Raw genomic sequence first — 15,287 nt, 5'->3', positions numbered from 1 at the left:
TCCCAGGGCCTGGTAGACTCACTTCTTGGGTATCAGTGGGCAGAGAAGGTAAGGGGTGAAGGCCTGAGCTGGCCTGAGAAAACACTGATTTCTGTTCCTGGGAGCTCAGATAGGCAACTCCTCCCCACCACACACACACGTAGGGAGGAGGGGTCCTTTTGGATCCAGGGGTTCAGGCCACTGTAGTGAATCTGTGATATCAAAGTCACTTTAGGAGGTGAAGGAAATGGCCGGGGCTGCCTCCCGGCATCTCCCACTCCCCATCTCCCATCTCTGGCTGACTGCCCAGCAATGCCCTCCCCAGGGAGCCTTGATACCCATCGTGGGAGAGGCTAGTGGAGTCTGAAGCAAAGAAATCTCTTCAACATCCCGGCTGCCGCTCTGTTACTTCTGACTGTGGGATATGAGAGTGCTGGAAATAGAGCCGTCTGGAAATGCCCAGGACACAGCTTCCCTCTGTCTCTTGTAGCCCCAGACAAGGCCCAGCCCACACAGGCCTCCCCTTCAACACTGCTAGTGCCTGTCGACTGTCCACAGACCCTTTTGGAGTGAAATCTTTACCTACTGTTCCATGTCACAGGAGTGGACACTCCAGGAACTCCAGGCCACTCTGTGCCCAGTGGCCAGTGTGTACATGTTTTATTTTGGTCAGACAGGGTTACACTGTGTAGCCCAGGCTGACCTAGAACTCACAATCCTCCTGCTTCAGCCTCCTGAGTGTTGGGATTAGAGATGTGTGCAACCATGCTGGGCATATTTGATAGATATAGTGGTGGCTGCCTGTGTGAAGGGTCACCATAGTCACAGCATGCCCATATCTCCTTGTGCTGGGCTCCGCCTGTGCACTGGCTGACTGTCCTGTGCACTGACTGTCCTGTGCACTGACTGTCCTGTGCACTGACTGACTGTCCTGCGCACTGACTGTCGTGTACACTGACTGTCCTGTGCACTGACTGACTGTCCTGTGCACTGACTGTCCTGTGCACTGACTGTCCTGTACACTGTCCTGTACACTGACTGTCCTGTGCACTGGCTGTCCTGTGCACTGGCTGTCCTGTGCACTGGCTGTCCTGTGCACTGACTGACTGTCCTGTGCACTGACTGACTGTCCTGTGCACTGACTGTCCTGTGCACTGACTGACTGTCCTGTGTACTGACTGACTGTCCTGTGCACTGACTGTCCTGTGCACTGACTGACTGTCCTGTGCACTGACTGTCCTGCGCACTGACTGTCCTGTGCACTGACTGACTGTCCTGTGCACTGACTGTCCTGTGTACTGACTGACTGTCCTGTGCACTGACTGTCCTGTGTACTGACTGACTGTCCTGTGCACTGACTGTCCTGTGCACTGACTGTCCTGTGCACTGACTGTCCTGTGTACTGACTGACTGTCCTGTGCACTGACTGTCCTGTGCACTGACTGTCCTGTGCACTGACTGTCCTGTGTACTGACTGACTGTCCTGTGCACTGACTGTCCTGTGCACTGACTGTCCTGTGCACTGACTGTCCTGTGCACTGACTGACTCTTCTGTGTTCTTGTGTCTCCACTCCTTCCCACTTCCTTCTTCCAGTCTGCTGCTCTCTGTTCCCACACGTCCACGCTGCCAGTGGCAGCGGGTTCAGTCACCACCTTCCTCTTCCTCTCTCTCCATCTGTCTCCTCTGTGGCCTCTAAAAGTCAGCAGGCACACAGCTTAGGCCTCAGCCCCTCTCAATTTTCTATTTTTTTTCCAAGTTCCAGGCCCAAAGTTGAAAGCACCAGGGACACCTGTCGTCTCCCCCACCCCACTGTCTCCCCCATCCCCTGTCCCCACACCTAGACTTACCCTCCTTACTGGACTGGGGAGTCCCATTGCTTCCTGCCACTGCCCTGCTCTGGGAGCCAGCTTCAACCAGTTGGTGACATGAATCATACTCTGTCTTGGCCTCCCTGGCCCTACATCTTCCCTCTCACACAGCAGCCAGAGGGACTTGGATTTTTTATTACTCTGTGTGTGTGTGTGTGTGTGTGTGTGTGTGTGTGTGTGTGTGTGTGTGTGTGTGTAGTGTGTGGTGTGTGCAGTGTGTGTGTGTGTAGTGTGCGCGCGCGCATATGTGTGCACATACACACCATGGGGTGTACATGGAGGCCAGAGGATAACTTGTGGAGGCCATTTCCTCCTTCTTTTAAGTACGTCCCATGGATCAAACTCAAGCTATTAGGCTCAGCAGCAAGCATCTTTACCACCACCCAGCCATCTTGCAGTTCCCTTTTATTTTTTTCTAAAACAGGGTTTCATTTACCCCAGGCTAGCCTCAAACTCACTATGTAGCTAAGGATGATCCTGAACTACTTACTGATTCTCCTCCTTCCACTGCTCAAATACTGTGATCACAGGAATTTACCACTATACCTGGTTTATTCTCTTCCTTCCTTCCTTCCTTCCTTCCTTCCTTCCTTCCTTCCTTCCTTCCTTCTCTCTCTCTCTTTTTTCTTTTTTAAAAAAAAAAAACAGGGTCTCCATATATAGCCCAATTCGGCCTCATACCTATGTTGTGGGATAATCTTTTTGTACCCTATGAAGATGTGTCTCTGCCAAGGCACCTTCTGATTTGTTTAATAAAGAGCTGACTGGCCAATAGCTAGGCAGAAGAGGATAGGCAGGACTTCCTGGAAGAGATAAGAACTCTGGGAAGAGGAGATGTGGCAGCACTCCCACTGGGCTATCCCTGGCCTGGCTCCAGAGAGAAGCACCTAGCCCTAATCCATCTTTTGTTTAGCAGACACCTTTTGTTTCTCTTGTTGCCTATGTGAATCTTGTCTGGGAGTCTCCCAAGGATACAAAGGCCTACACAAAACTTGGTTCAGGAAACCCGGAAAAGTGTGGTATCTGATGATGAGGGATTTGCACTTGGCATTGTATTTTGGGGAGCTTCTTTCAGGTTGTTCTGAACATATGGAAATCAACTGGCTAAACTGTAAATATAGAGAAAAATAAAAAATGCCCTGGGCGAAGGGAAAATGTTTCAGTCTTTAGAGACTGGATCCCCCTACAGCCAGAAAGGCTAAATTCATTCTTTTTTTTCCCCCCGAGACAGGGTTTCTCTGTGTAGCTTAGGGCCTTTCCTGGATCTCGCTCTGTAGACCGGGCTGGCCTCAAACTCACAAAGATCCGCCGGCCCGAGTGCTGGGATTAAAGGCGTGCGCCACCACCGCCCGGCCTAAATTCATTTTTAAGGTGCCTCTGAGTCTTCTTTCCATGGATTCGAGAGAACCCACACACCTGTGCCCGGACACTTTGCCACAAGGAGAGGCAGAATTCTCCAGCCAGACTCAGAGGAGTTTGGACAGACAGTATGGAGGAGAGGTAACAAGCCACGTGGCAGAACATAGATTAATATAAATGGGTTGATTTTAGTTTTAAGAGCTAGTTCGGAACAAGCCTAAGCTAAGGCCAAGCTTTCATAATAAATAAGAAGTCTCTGTCTCATTATTTGGGAGCTGGTGGCCCAAAGAAAGACCTGCTGCATACTTGTGGCAATCCTGCTTCAGCCTCAGAACGTTAGGATTATAGGAGTGTGCCAGTGTGTCTGCCTTCTAGGCCCCTCCCATAGCTTTAGAAGTTACGGTAAAATACAGCCATGCCTTGCTATCTGTAAGAAGACTAATTATGCTTCCCATGGATATCAAAATCAAAGGCTGCTTAGGCCCCTCACGCAAGATGATGAGCTAGTATTTACCCACGGCCCTACACCCTTCCCTATTCTTTCAACCATATCTAGGCCACTTATAATACTTAAAACAATGTAGCACTGTACACAGTTGTCACACCCAGGGGACAGACAAGATAAGCAGTCTAAACATGTTTAGTAATCACAGCCTTCCCTCAAGTCTTTTTGTTCAAGTTAGTCAAATCCACAGCTGTGAAACCTGCAGATACAGAAAGCTAACTGAATACTTCCAATCTGTCATCCTGTTGGATTCAGTGGCGGTGGGCTTGGGAGGAGTTAGGTCGATGGGGGGCTGAATATGATCAAAATACATTGTACTTGAAAGAAATCTTAAGCAAAATATTACATTAAAATTTTTATTATTTTTAAGTTTTTTTAAACCATCCTAGGGCATAGAGGCACCTACCTATGGTCACAGCCCTAAGGAGGTAGAGGCAGAAGAATTGCAAGTTTCAGGCCAGTGTGTGCTGTGGGATGTTCTGTATGTCAAATGTGTTGCTGATTAGTCAATAATTAAAACACTGATTGGCCATTGGCTAGGCAGGAAGTGTAGGCGGGACAAGGAGGAGAATAAAGCTGGGAAGTGGAAGGCTGAGTCAGAGAGACACTGCCAGCCGCCACGATGAGAAACAGCATGTGAAGATGCCGGTAAGCCACGAGCCATGTGGCAAGGTATAGATTTATAAAAATGGATTAATTTAAGCTGAAAGAACAGTTAGCAAGAAGCCTGCCATGGCCATATAGTTTGAAACCAATACAAGTCTCTGTGTTTACTTGTTCGGGTCTGACGGCTGTGGGACTGGCAGGTGAGAGAGATTTGCCCTGACTGTGGGCCAGGCAGGAAAACTCTAGCTACAAATGGCGCCCAACGTGGGGCACGAACCCACGACCCTGAGATTAAGAGTCTCATGCTCTACCGACTGAGCTAGCCGGGCAACTTTATTTATTAACATACAAATAACATTTTAATACAAATAAAATATCACCATAAGTGTGGGTTATGGGGATCCTGTCTCATAAAACAAAACAAAAATATTTACCACACTACCATTTGTTGCTGTTGTTGTTGTTTATATTTGAGACAGAGTCTCACTATGTCAACCAGGCTGGCTTTGAACTCACAGAGATCCGCCAACCTCTGCCTTCTGAGTGCTGGGATTAAAGGTGTGTGCCACCCTACATTTTTAAGTGTACAATTCTGTGGCATGGGGACACTGATCATCACTATCATCTATACACATCTCTACCTCCCCAACTTGAAAACAGAAACTTTATGTGGCCGAGGAGATTGCCCAGTGGGTAGAACACTTATTGCCCAAACATGAGGAATGAAATTTGGATTCCCAGTATCCATGTAAAGGCTGAGTGTGGTGGCACACACCGGTAGCCCAGCACTGAGACTGGGGGCAGTAGGGTGTCCGAGACAGGATCCTAGGTGAGCTCTAGGTTCGGTGAGAGATTCTGTCTCAAAAAAGGTGGAGATGTGACTGAGGAGGCCATCAGATGCCAGCCTCTGGCCTCCCAAGGGCAACTGTACCTGTGCACGTGACACTCTCCTGCTCCCCACAAACAGACACAGACATACACAGACACACAGACACAGAATAAAAAGTGGAACTACCACTCTATAAACTCTGAATACTCACTAACACTTCCCCATGGCCCCCTCCACCATCGAACCTTCCATCCCTTGGGTCTTGATCAGCTACAGGGAGACATCTCACCTCAACCTCTTAACCTCTTCCCACTGTCCCCAGCCTCTGATGGGGACAAGTTACCTGAACCTCCCTCCAGCTGCACATCTGGCATCCCTCCACTAGTTATGGTGTCTAGCTGTGCGGTGCTTTCCCGTAGCTGGAAGGCACCCGGCACATTCTGCTCTGTTTCCTCATACCACTCCTGGGCCTGGTGTCCTTGCCTCCCCAGGGCCCCTGTCTCTGCTCCTGGGCCTGGTGTCCTTGCCTCCCCAGGGCCCGTCTCTGCTCCTCTTCTGAATCCAGGTCTTAGCCCAAACAACACTGTCCACACGGAAGCAGCCTCCTGCCCTCTCCATTCCTTGTTCCCTGCCCTCAACTGGAAGTCTTTTGGTCGGGCTCTTCTCCAGGACTTGTAGGCCCCGGTGGGATGTGGACCAGTGAGACCAAGGCCCTGTTAGAGCTGTGTCTTCTAGGATGGTGGCTGATGTATCACAGTTAACTCAGATTGGGTGTTGCTGTGGCTTGTGCCTGGTCCTATGGGGTATGGGGTGTGTGTGTGTGTGTGTGTGTGTGTGTGTGTGTGTGTGTGTGTGTGTGTACAAGCAGGCATGTGCTCTGTTTCTTTTTTTTTTTCAGAGCTGAGGACTGAACCCAGGGCCTAGCGCTCTACCGCTGAGTTAAATCCCCAACCCCGGCATGTGCTCTGAATGGAAGCAGGGCACAGAATTTTCTCCACAGCTGTTCTCTGCCTGCATTCTGGCACCCCCTGGTGAATGACCTTAGGGACTCAGGCTTTTTTTTTTTTTTTTTTTTAAATGAGCTGACATTTCTTCCCCAGGGGGTGATATCCCTCCATCCCCCCAGTTTGGGAAGTACACCCCATCTAGTACAATCCAGCCCCAATAGCTTAATAGTAGACACAAGACCTGTGTCCCTAGGACCCAGATGACACTACCTGGGCAAAACCACCCTACCCTAGATGTGCCCATCCCCACCCCCACCCTGTGACCTGTGGTTGCGGAGCCTGGAGACATGGCAGACCTGACTCTTGGTGTCTGGTTTGGGTCATCTTGTGGCCATTACACCTATGGCAGAGAGAGTGTGTGTGTGTGTGTGTGTGTGTGTGTGTGTGTGTGTGTGTGTGAGAGAGAGAGAGAGAGAGAGAGAGAGAGAGAAACTGAGACCCAGGGTCTAGCTAGAGTTTTCCTGCCTGGCCCACAGTCAGGACAAATCTCTATCACCTGCCAGTCCCACAGTCGCTCAGACCCGACCAAGTAAACACAGAGACTTATATTGGTTACAAACTGTATGGCCGTGGCAGGCTTCTTGCTAACTGTTCTTACAGCTTAAATTAATCCATCTCCATTAATCTATACCTTGTCACATGGCTCGTGGCTTACCAGCATCTTCACATGCTGTTTCTCATCGTGGCGGCTGGCAGTGTCTCTCTGACTCAGCCTTCCACTTCCCAGCTTTATTCTCCTCCTTGTCCCACCTACACTTCCTGCCTAGCCAATGGCCAATCAGTGTTTTAATTATTGACTAATCAGAAACACATTTGACATACAGGACATCCCACAGCACTTCCCCCTTTTTTTTTTCAAAAAGGAAGGTTTTAACCTTAACAAATTAAAATTACATATAATTTGGGAATTTGGGCGTAGCTTCTCTTACTACTTCCTGCTGGAGGGGGGCGCTGCAGCTTATGGGGATACAAAGAAAATTTTTGGATTATGGAATAGTCCATGAGGGTGTATCGTCTGAGCCAGTTGCCTTCAAACCATTCTGGAGGTTGGATCATCTGGGCCATGGTGTCATCGGAGACCTTTCAGGGGGTCTTGGCTGGTCAAACCTGATGTATCTTAATCTGGAACAAATCCATAGCCTCTGGCTTTCTGTGGAAACAAAAGCAGAGTCTCCTTTCCAAAGCAACATATCCTTATATTCAAATTTTGAAGTCAAGGTACCTTTAAAATATACATATTGGTTTAACTCAACATCTTTTATGATCAAATGTTTTTCTGTAGTTAAAAATCCCAAAGACAACACAATCCAGATTCTCTGTGTAATATCCATTTTTATGTGGCTTATTTTTTATACTACCTTTACTGTCTCTTTAAAGACTTTATTTTTTAAAACTATGTATTTGTTTCTATAACTCTATATATCATCTTTTTTGTCTCTTTCAAGCCTACGTATCTTTTACACACATTGTAAACTATTACATCTGAATCTGTCTTATTGTGAATCTATTGCCTTAAACTGCAGCAGCTGTGGTTGCTGGCTCCACCCACCTCAGCTTCCCAACATGGCTACATTTACCACCAGCTCTGGGAGCTATCGTGGGTCTATGCTTTCATCCAAGCAGCGTGTAGCCCAGAAACCTCTTTTTTTGTTTTGTTTTGTACTAGCAAAGGCTAAATCCACCAAGCAGCTTAATGTGCCACTTGCAGAGGCCTCATTCCCGCCATACGGCAGCAGGTCGAGCGTGCACGATAGGAACCCACCAGTAGCTCAAATCGGCAGCTGCCGCTCATTTGAGAGAGACAATTAGGAAGCTGTTTTTAGCTCCATTTTAGAATCTTTTTTCAGGTTTTTAGGTGGAAACTCTTGCCACCACGTTGGACGCCAATTCTAGCTAGAGTTTTCCTGCCTGGCCCACAGTCAGGACAAATCTCTATCACCTGCCAGTCCCACAGTCGCTCAGACCCGACCAAGTAAACACAGAGACTTATATTGGTTACAAACTGTATGGCCGTGGCAGGCTTCTTGCTAACTGTTCTTACAGCTTAAATTAATCCATCTCCATTAATCTATACCTTGTCACATGGCTCGTGGCTTACCGGCATCTTCACATGCTGTTTCTCATCGTGGCGGCTGGCAGTGTCTCTCTGACTCAGCCTTCCACTTCCCAGCTTTATTCTCCTCCTTGTCCCACCTACACTTCCTGCCTAGCCAATGGCCAATCAGTGTTTTAATTATTGACTAATCAGAAACACATTTGACATACAGGACATCCCACAGCACCCAGGGTAGGCCCAGTCACTTCAATATTGAGGGACAGGTACCCACTCTCTCCCTCTCTCCTTCCCTAGAGCAAGAAGGGTTCTGGTCCATTTCCTCTGCTTGGCCATCCCCTCCTCCCCTGTGGACAAGCCCACCCTAATCCTTAGCTGTTAGTTTGGGGTCTGAGTTGGGCTTGCCTGGCTGTGCTGTCTGGTAAGTTCCTCATCCCACTGACTTCTGGCCCAGGCAGCCCTACAATCCCAACCTGCAGGTTCCCAGGGGTTTGGGGCTACTATGTTCTTACCTCTTATCTCAGGCCCTACCTTCTCTGTCAATATTGACCTAGGTGAGGGAGCAGCTGTAGGCCCCGCCCCCCAGGTGCTGCCCCCAGGTGCTCGGCCTAGTCTCCCCCAGGCTGGTGAGTAATCCCCCTGCAGGGGAGGACATAGGCATGGGAAGAGTCACCTGGCTCTGCTCCTGCTGACAACTGGGAGTGCTTGGAGATACTCTGATTCTTGTCCCTTCCACTCTGACCCCTGGCCCAGCTCCTGGGTCCTCACATCTGGCTGCCAGGCAAGGATATGGAAGTGCCTCAGGCCCTAAGGCAGGTGTTAGCTGGGAGTCAAGTCCCGTGGGTGTTAGGGGAACCCTACGGTACTTGGGACAGATGGATCCCGGGCCCTGCAAATGTAAGCTGCCTCTCCGCTGCTTGGCTCATACTGGTGAGGGGAGTATGTCCGTCAGGACACAGCTGGGGGCAGAACACTGTCCTACCCTTGCTGCAGAAGAGTGGACAGCTGTGTTCTGCTCCTGGCAGGTGACCTGGGCTCCCATTCACTTGACCCAGCCAAGGTTTACAAAAAATTACTTACTTTATCTGTATGTGGGAATGCCTGCATATATGTCTGTGTATCATGTATGTGCCTGGTACCCACAGAGTCCAGAAGAGGACATTGGATCCCCTGGAACTGAAGTTACAGGTTGGGAACAACCTGATAAGGAGGCTGGGAACTGGTCCTACCTCCTCAAGAGCAACAGTGCTCTTAACTGCTGAGCCATCGCTCCAGACCCTCAACCAGGATTCTCCTCTAGCAATGCCATTGCTCTGGCCATGGAGAGGTTCCCGGCACCAATGAAGGGCTCTCGGTACTTTTCTAGGTTCCTTTCAAAGCAGTGAACATGTATGAAGCATTTTCCAAAGAAAGCTGTATGTCAACTCCCAAAGCCTTGCTCATGGAGGTTGCGCTGTGTGGGCACCAGGCCTGGCACAGTCTGGGGGCACATTTCCCAGTCCTCGGTAGCCAGTCGGCCGTTCCCAGCCCTGGCTGCACATTCGAATCACTGGGAGTGTCTGAAAGAAGGCTCCCATTCTGAGAGGTTTGAGTCAGAGTAGCCAGGGTGGCCTTGAGGAGTCTAGCCTTTTCCTTCTGTGCATGTATTGGTGTGATGAGCATGTTTGTGTTTTGTGTGCATCGGTGCGTGTGTACACATGCACGTTGGAGGCTGGAATGTTATCCTCAGGATGTTGTATGCCTCCTTTGGACAAGGTCTCTCATTGGCCTAGAGCTTACCAATTAGTGAGCCCCAGGTATCTTGGGCTCTGCTGCCCTAGGTCTGGGATTGTAAGGACATACCACCACACCCGGCGTTTATGTCCATTGTAGGGACTGAACTTAGGCACTCACTTTTGCTTTAAAGCTTGTATCCTAGGTGGGTGCTGGGGCTTCAGTGATTCAGCAAGATCTCCCGTCACCCACTGAGTTGTCACCCTTCAGGAACTGGTACCCTTTTTTTGTTTTGTTTTTGTTTTTCGAGACAGGGTTTCTCTGTGTACCTTTGGAGCCTGTCCTGGATCTCACTCTGTAGACCAGGCTGGCCTCGAACTCACAGAGATCTGCCTGGCTCTGCCTCCCAAGTGCTGGGATTAAAGGCGTGCACCACCACTGCCCGGCAGGAATTGGTATTTTTAAGGGCCTCCAGGTGATGTGTGGGGTGGGGAGGCAGTGGTGAGGAATGCACTCAACCTCAGGTGATTCTCAGCGTGGCCGTAGTTAGAGCTGTGCTGTGGGGTTTGGTTGGAAAGCTTAGGGGCCTGTATGCCTCTGTCTCACAACCTGAGGGTCCAGTCGGTTCTGGGATTAGCCTGCCTCACTAGTTAGAGGTTCTGGGCTTTGAGCATCCTGTTGATTTGTAGCTATCTCCAGCAAAGGGAAATTAACATGCCTGGATACTCCAGGGACCTTGCCAGCAGTCCACAGGCACTTCCTGTCCATAAGCTCACCGACTGCCAGCTAGCCTGCTATGTTCCCAGGCTGTCCCTTCCTACCTCTGCTCCCTCCCTCCCATTCTTGTCATAACTAGAAAAGCACAGGGCACATTTCAGGGAGCCCAAGTCCCAGTTAAGTGTCCTTCTGATGACTGTCTCCACTTGCCCAGGGCTGCTACAAGCCTGTGCGTATGTGAGGTATAAAATAGCAGAGGATATGAAAGTACAGAGTAGGAGCAGAGGGAAGCAGACAGGACGGGGGCAGACTAGAAGTCAGCACCAGGTTAACTCAAAGTGACTGTCCTCTGGCTGGGCAGTTCTGCTGTGAAGGGCAGGTACCCAGAACCTATGGTGGCGATGGGGTGTTTAGAGCTCTATCTCGATCCCAGGGGACTGGTCCCAGGACCCTCCCATGAATTCCAAAGACCATGAGGTAGCCTGCTGGTAGGGCTGGAGTCCTTATGGGAGGATGGAGTCACCCTGCCTGTCTCGGGAAAGAGGGTCAGGATGGTTTTCTAGCTTATGTTGGGGGGGGGGGCGGAGATCAAGAACTCTGGCACTGAGTCCTGCTGCCCTGCTCCTATCCACCCTGCTCTGTAGAAGTGGGAAGCAGCAGGGTATGGTGTGCAGGGGAAGGAAAAAAAAAATAAAACCCCGTAACAGGCCTGGAGAAGCAGGTCAACCACAAGACAGTGCAGTTTCACGAGTTTATTTCCGGCAGGAGGGAATTACTGATTGACAATACTTGCCCCCAGAATCGTGCACACTCCACATAAGCAGCGCTGGATCGTCACATTCAAATATCCAGCAGAAAACCGTAACTCCCCAGACACCGACACCACCGCTGGGGTATCCATCTTCAGGGCAGCTCGAGGGATGGACATGGTCAGATTTACAGTAGAGCAGGAGCAGAGGCAGCCAGCAAGTCTGTGCAGGGAACCCTCCGCTCTTCTCGAGCCCTGGCATGCCAGCTGTCCAGCACAGCACCATTAGAAGCAGAGGCACAAACGTCACGAGTGTTTGACCAAAAGGGCTGTGTGTTTCTGGATTTTATTAGGAAGCCATCGGTCAAAATACAGGGTTGTAGAACGCTGCCAGGCTATACACACTTACAGGTTTCATTTCGTACCCCAACTTCAAATGCTGTAACCATGACAAGTTAGTGTCATGTGGACATCCTCATGTCCCCAAAGTCATCTCATCAACATTGCACCGTGTCAAAGGAATCCCCACCAACTGCCATGGGTGACAGGCAGTGTTATTAGGATACAAATGCATTGTTTACAAACAGCTAGTGCATGAAACCACAGACCAACATGGAGGATTCCAGAACAAATGGAAGAGAGAGCACTAACATCATCAGGGGTCAGGGGCACCCAGGAAGCCCCCACTTGAGGTCATGCAAAAGGTGTAGGCTGGAGTTCACAATCCCAAGCCGTCCTGCCCCAGAACTTCATGTCAAAAGCACTTGTCTAGGAGAGGGGTCCTAACCTGGAGCTGAGAGGACCATGAACCCGGGAGGTCAGACGTTTCTTTTGGCTAAGGAGATGGAGTGTTTTGGTAATGTGGGAAAGATATGGCACACAGAAGTGGCTGGTAAGTTTTCAAGCCCACACTTTAATAAACTAACAATTAAAAGCAATACCCGTATTTACCTTAAGAAAATAAACCTCACACATTCATCTCCTTTCTTGGCCTTGTTAGAATTCTATTGCTTCATTTACAAGTAACTGATTAAAAAATATAGATTTTTTTCAATTATGTACATAAAGCAGATTTTTTTTTTTTAAAGAAAGAAAAATTGGCATTTCGGAGCTTGGTCCAATAAGGTGCGGATTTCAGAACCCTCAGAGGCCCTGCCGCCCACCAGAGACATTCCATGTTTGTGGTGGCAAGAACAGGGTTCGCCACCGGAAGCTGGGTCCTGAGTGCACACGCAGCTCCAGAATGCTAAGGCCAAGGCTGGCCTTGAACCTGTCTGAAGCACAGCACTGTTTCCAGGCTCGTTTCTCCTGAAATATTCTGGAATTTCAGTCCACTCTGCCCCCCTTTCCAAATAAGGCCCGTGAGACCAACAACACAGCAAGAGGCACAGGTGACGATCTGAGGTTCCTACCCAGGCCTTGTTCTGTGTGGAAATCAACCCACGGCAGACACCGTGACACTCAAGACACTTAAGGCAGCGGGATCGGTTAACGACTAGTTTCCATGAGGGTTTATGGCATGTGCGGATCTGCCACGGAACTGTTATCTGTGGTGATGCTTAGCAAGGGGGCAGTTTCTATTGTAATTGGCACAGGGATTACTGGGTTTGGAACACTCAGAAAGTCAGGAGATCTGATGACCCCTATGTATTTCTGTTCTGAATGCACAGTGGTTTCCCAGACCAAAGCACTGTGGGAAGATAGGCCAGGTAGCTGGCTTCATTATTTTGTAAAAGGAAAAAAAAATTTTTTTTTTGAAGTTTGACCCCTGATTTTGAGTCTTGTTAGTACCAGCAACTCCCAGCAGAAATCTGGCTGAGGCCCAACCCACAGAGGACTAAGGCAAGAGCGCCAACAGAAAGGGCTCTTTTCATTCCTCAGACGAGGGAGCAGCGCGACGCAGCACGGCTAAACACCAAACTGGGAACGACGGCCGGGCCGAGAGAGACCCCCGGGCTCCAGGGAGGAGCCCTTCTCCCATTTAGACAGGCTTCTCCAACCCTTGGCTCGAAGAGGCTGTGCTTCCCAAGAGGCTGAGATGGACTTGGGCCACGTCCGTTGGCAGCTGGTTGAGGCCACAGGTTCTCAAGCGAGACCGAAGAGCTCTACCGTGGGCTCTGATGTTGACTGCAGTGTGAGGCGGACGCCACACCTGAGCGGTGCTCTGGCCCTTGCTTTTGTTTTGTGTTGTTTTGAATCTTTGTGCCCTTGAGCATTATTGGTGGCCAGGGCCAAGGAAGGGAGATAGTTGGGGCCATGCTGGATGGGGCGGGACACCTGCTTCTGACCCTGTCCAAGTCTGCAGTTGAGCGGTGAGCGTATTCTGAGCATAGGCACAGTGGCAAAGAACAGTGTGACAGCCGCTGGTCAGTTCCATTTGGTGGCAGCACAGTAGCAGCAAAGTCCCAAACAGCTCCACGTGTACCCAGCCTTTGAAAGGAAAGACTTAACCATCCAAGGGTTTTGGGTTTTCTGTAACGATTCTCCTCAAACCAATAACAACAGAAAAACAGCAAGGGACAGATGTGACAGTCGTGGGAAAGCAGATGTGACGTACTGTCACTGTTCAAGGGGGAAATTCAAGACAAATTTTATCAACATCAGAGATCATGATAAAAGGAATCGGTTGTTTCATAAAGCATTGGGCCATTGGCAGGTACATTCCAGACTGGCCAGAAATGAGTGGGGGCAATGACAAGGCATGAAAAAAATCCTGTCCGAGGGAGCTGGAGCCCGAGAACGCCACAGGCGGTCAGCCGCAGCTGTTGGGAGGCAGGGGCCTGTGACCCGCTTTCTCCTGGCCATACCCTCACCCTGCCACACAGGCTACCAGGTTCTATAAAATGGTCCTGTTTGTTGTCTTAGAGTGTCTGAGACAGTAAAAGACTAAAAGATGTCTGGAAAGAGGTTGTATACAAAAATTAACTCTCAGCTTAAAATAACATTCAAAAAGGCACTTCATCCTGTAGGAAAGAGATTCTGAGTTGGGTCAGCTGCTCCAAACTTGGGCAAAGGGGACAGACTGTCTCTTGGGGGGGAGGACAGCTGAAAGGACATCTGGAAGATACCAAGGTTGTTTTTTTTTTCTTTTTTCTTTTTGGTATGTTTTAAGAAAATCGAATCTGGTAAAATGCATGTCCTTTTATGAAATCTATTAAAAGTGTTTTTTTTTTCTTTAAAATAGTTGTTTCTGTTCTTAAAAAAAAAACCAAAACAGGTAGGCATGGCGACATTCACCCTGTGGCCCAGAGCATGGAGTCTTCTCAGGCTCCCCTCAGGGAGCTGAGGTCAGGAGGGTCCCCTGAGCCAGGGCCTCCAGAGTGCACGGTGGGGACGGGCCGAGGCTGGGGCTACCTGCTGCACAGTCTGTGCAGCATGCTGTATACATCGTCCTCCCTGCTCAGGCCCTCGAAGAACGGGATGAGGTCCAGCAGCTCTGTGTCCGCCATGTCATCGAACCAGGACTGAACAGGCACCTGCAAGACAGTGTGTGTGGAGGAAGTGGAGCGGGACCCAGGGGGACACTGTCATCATCATCCTTCCTTCGCTCCCCAGTTAGTGCGAGAGCCGAAGCAGGCTGGCACAGGTGTGGGAGACGGCTCCGTAAGGCAGAGGGCCCCTGGTGTGTGTGAGTTTGCCCCCTTTAGCTTTCCTGCTGAAGAAAAGATGGACACTCCCTGCCCGTTTTCAAAGCTCTCTTTACGGCACTGAATTAGCTCACAGCCAGCCAGAGCCCCGGATGCCTCTCAGAGGGTACCCGTCAACCACAGAGCCCAATCCGGGCACGCCAGTCCGGACTCTACTTAGGGTCACTGCTCCAAGCTGTGTGTCAGAGAGAAGCAGAGGGTGCCTGCCCAGGCTTAGCAGTACCCAGGTAAGTGTGGAAATGCCGAATTTCAGGG

At 49.9% G+C, this 15,287-nt stretch overlaps 1 protein-coding gene and 1 non-coding gene across 3 annotated transcripts in view; both read right to left on the bottom strand.

Annotated features, from left to right (window-relative positions):
• Positions 1-4,574: 4,574 nt before the first annotated feature.
• Trnak-cuu (transfer RNA lysine (anticodon CUU)) lies at positions 4,575-4,647 on the bottom strand. The gene has a single exon. It is a non-coding gene; the product is annotated as a tRNA-Lys (tRNA).
• A 6,727-nt stretch (positions 4,648-11,374) lies between these two features.
• Positions 11,375-15,287, bottom strand: part of Ctdspl (CTD small phosphatase like) — a 131,786-nt gene continuing 127,873 nt past the window's right edge. For both annotated transcript variants that reach the window (XM_052723844.1, XM_052723852.1), the window contains one exon: positions 11,375-14,861. In XM_052723844.1, the coding sequence (XP_052579804.1) occupies positions 14,736-14,861 (126 nt within the window). In that variant the 3' untranslated portion in view covers positions 11,375-14,735. The remainder of the gene's footprint in view (positions 14,862-15,287) is intronic.

The sequence above is a fragment of the Peromyscus californicus genome, unplaced genomic scaffold, assembly GCF_007827085.1.
Source record: "Peromyscus californicus insignis strain IS unplaced genomic scaffold, ASM782708v3 Scaffold_11__1_contigs__length_118956290, whole genome shotgun sequence".
Lineage (NCBI taxonomy): Eukaryota > Metazoa > Chordata > Mammalia > Rodentia > Cricetidae > Peromyscus > Peromyscus californicus.
This window is presented reverse-complemented; position numbering and strand designations above follow the sequence as displayed.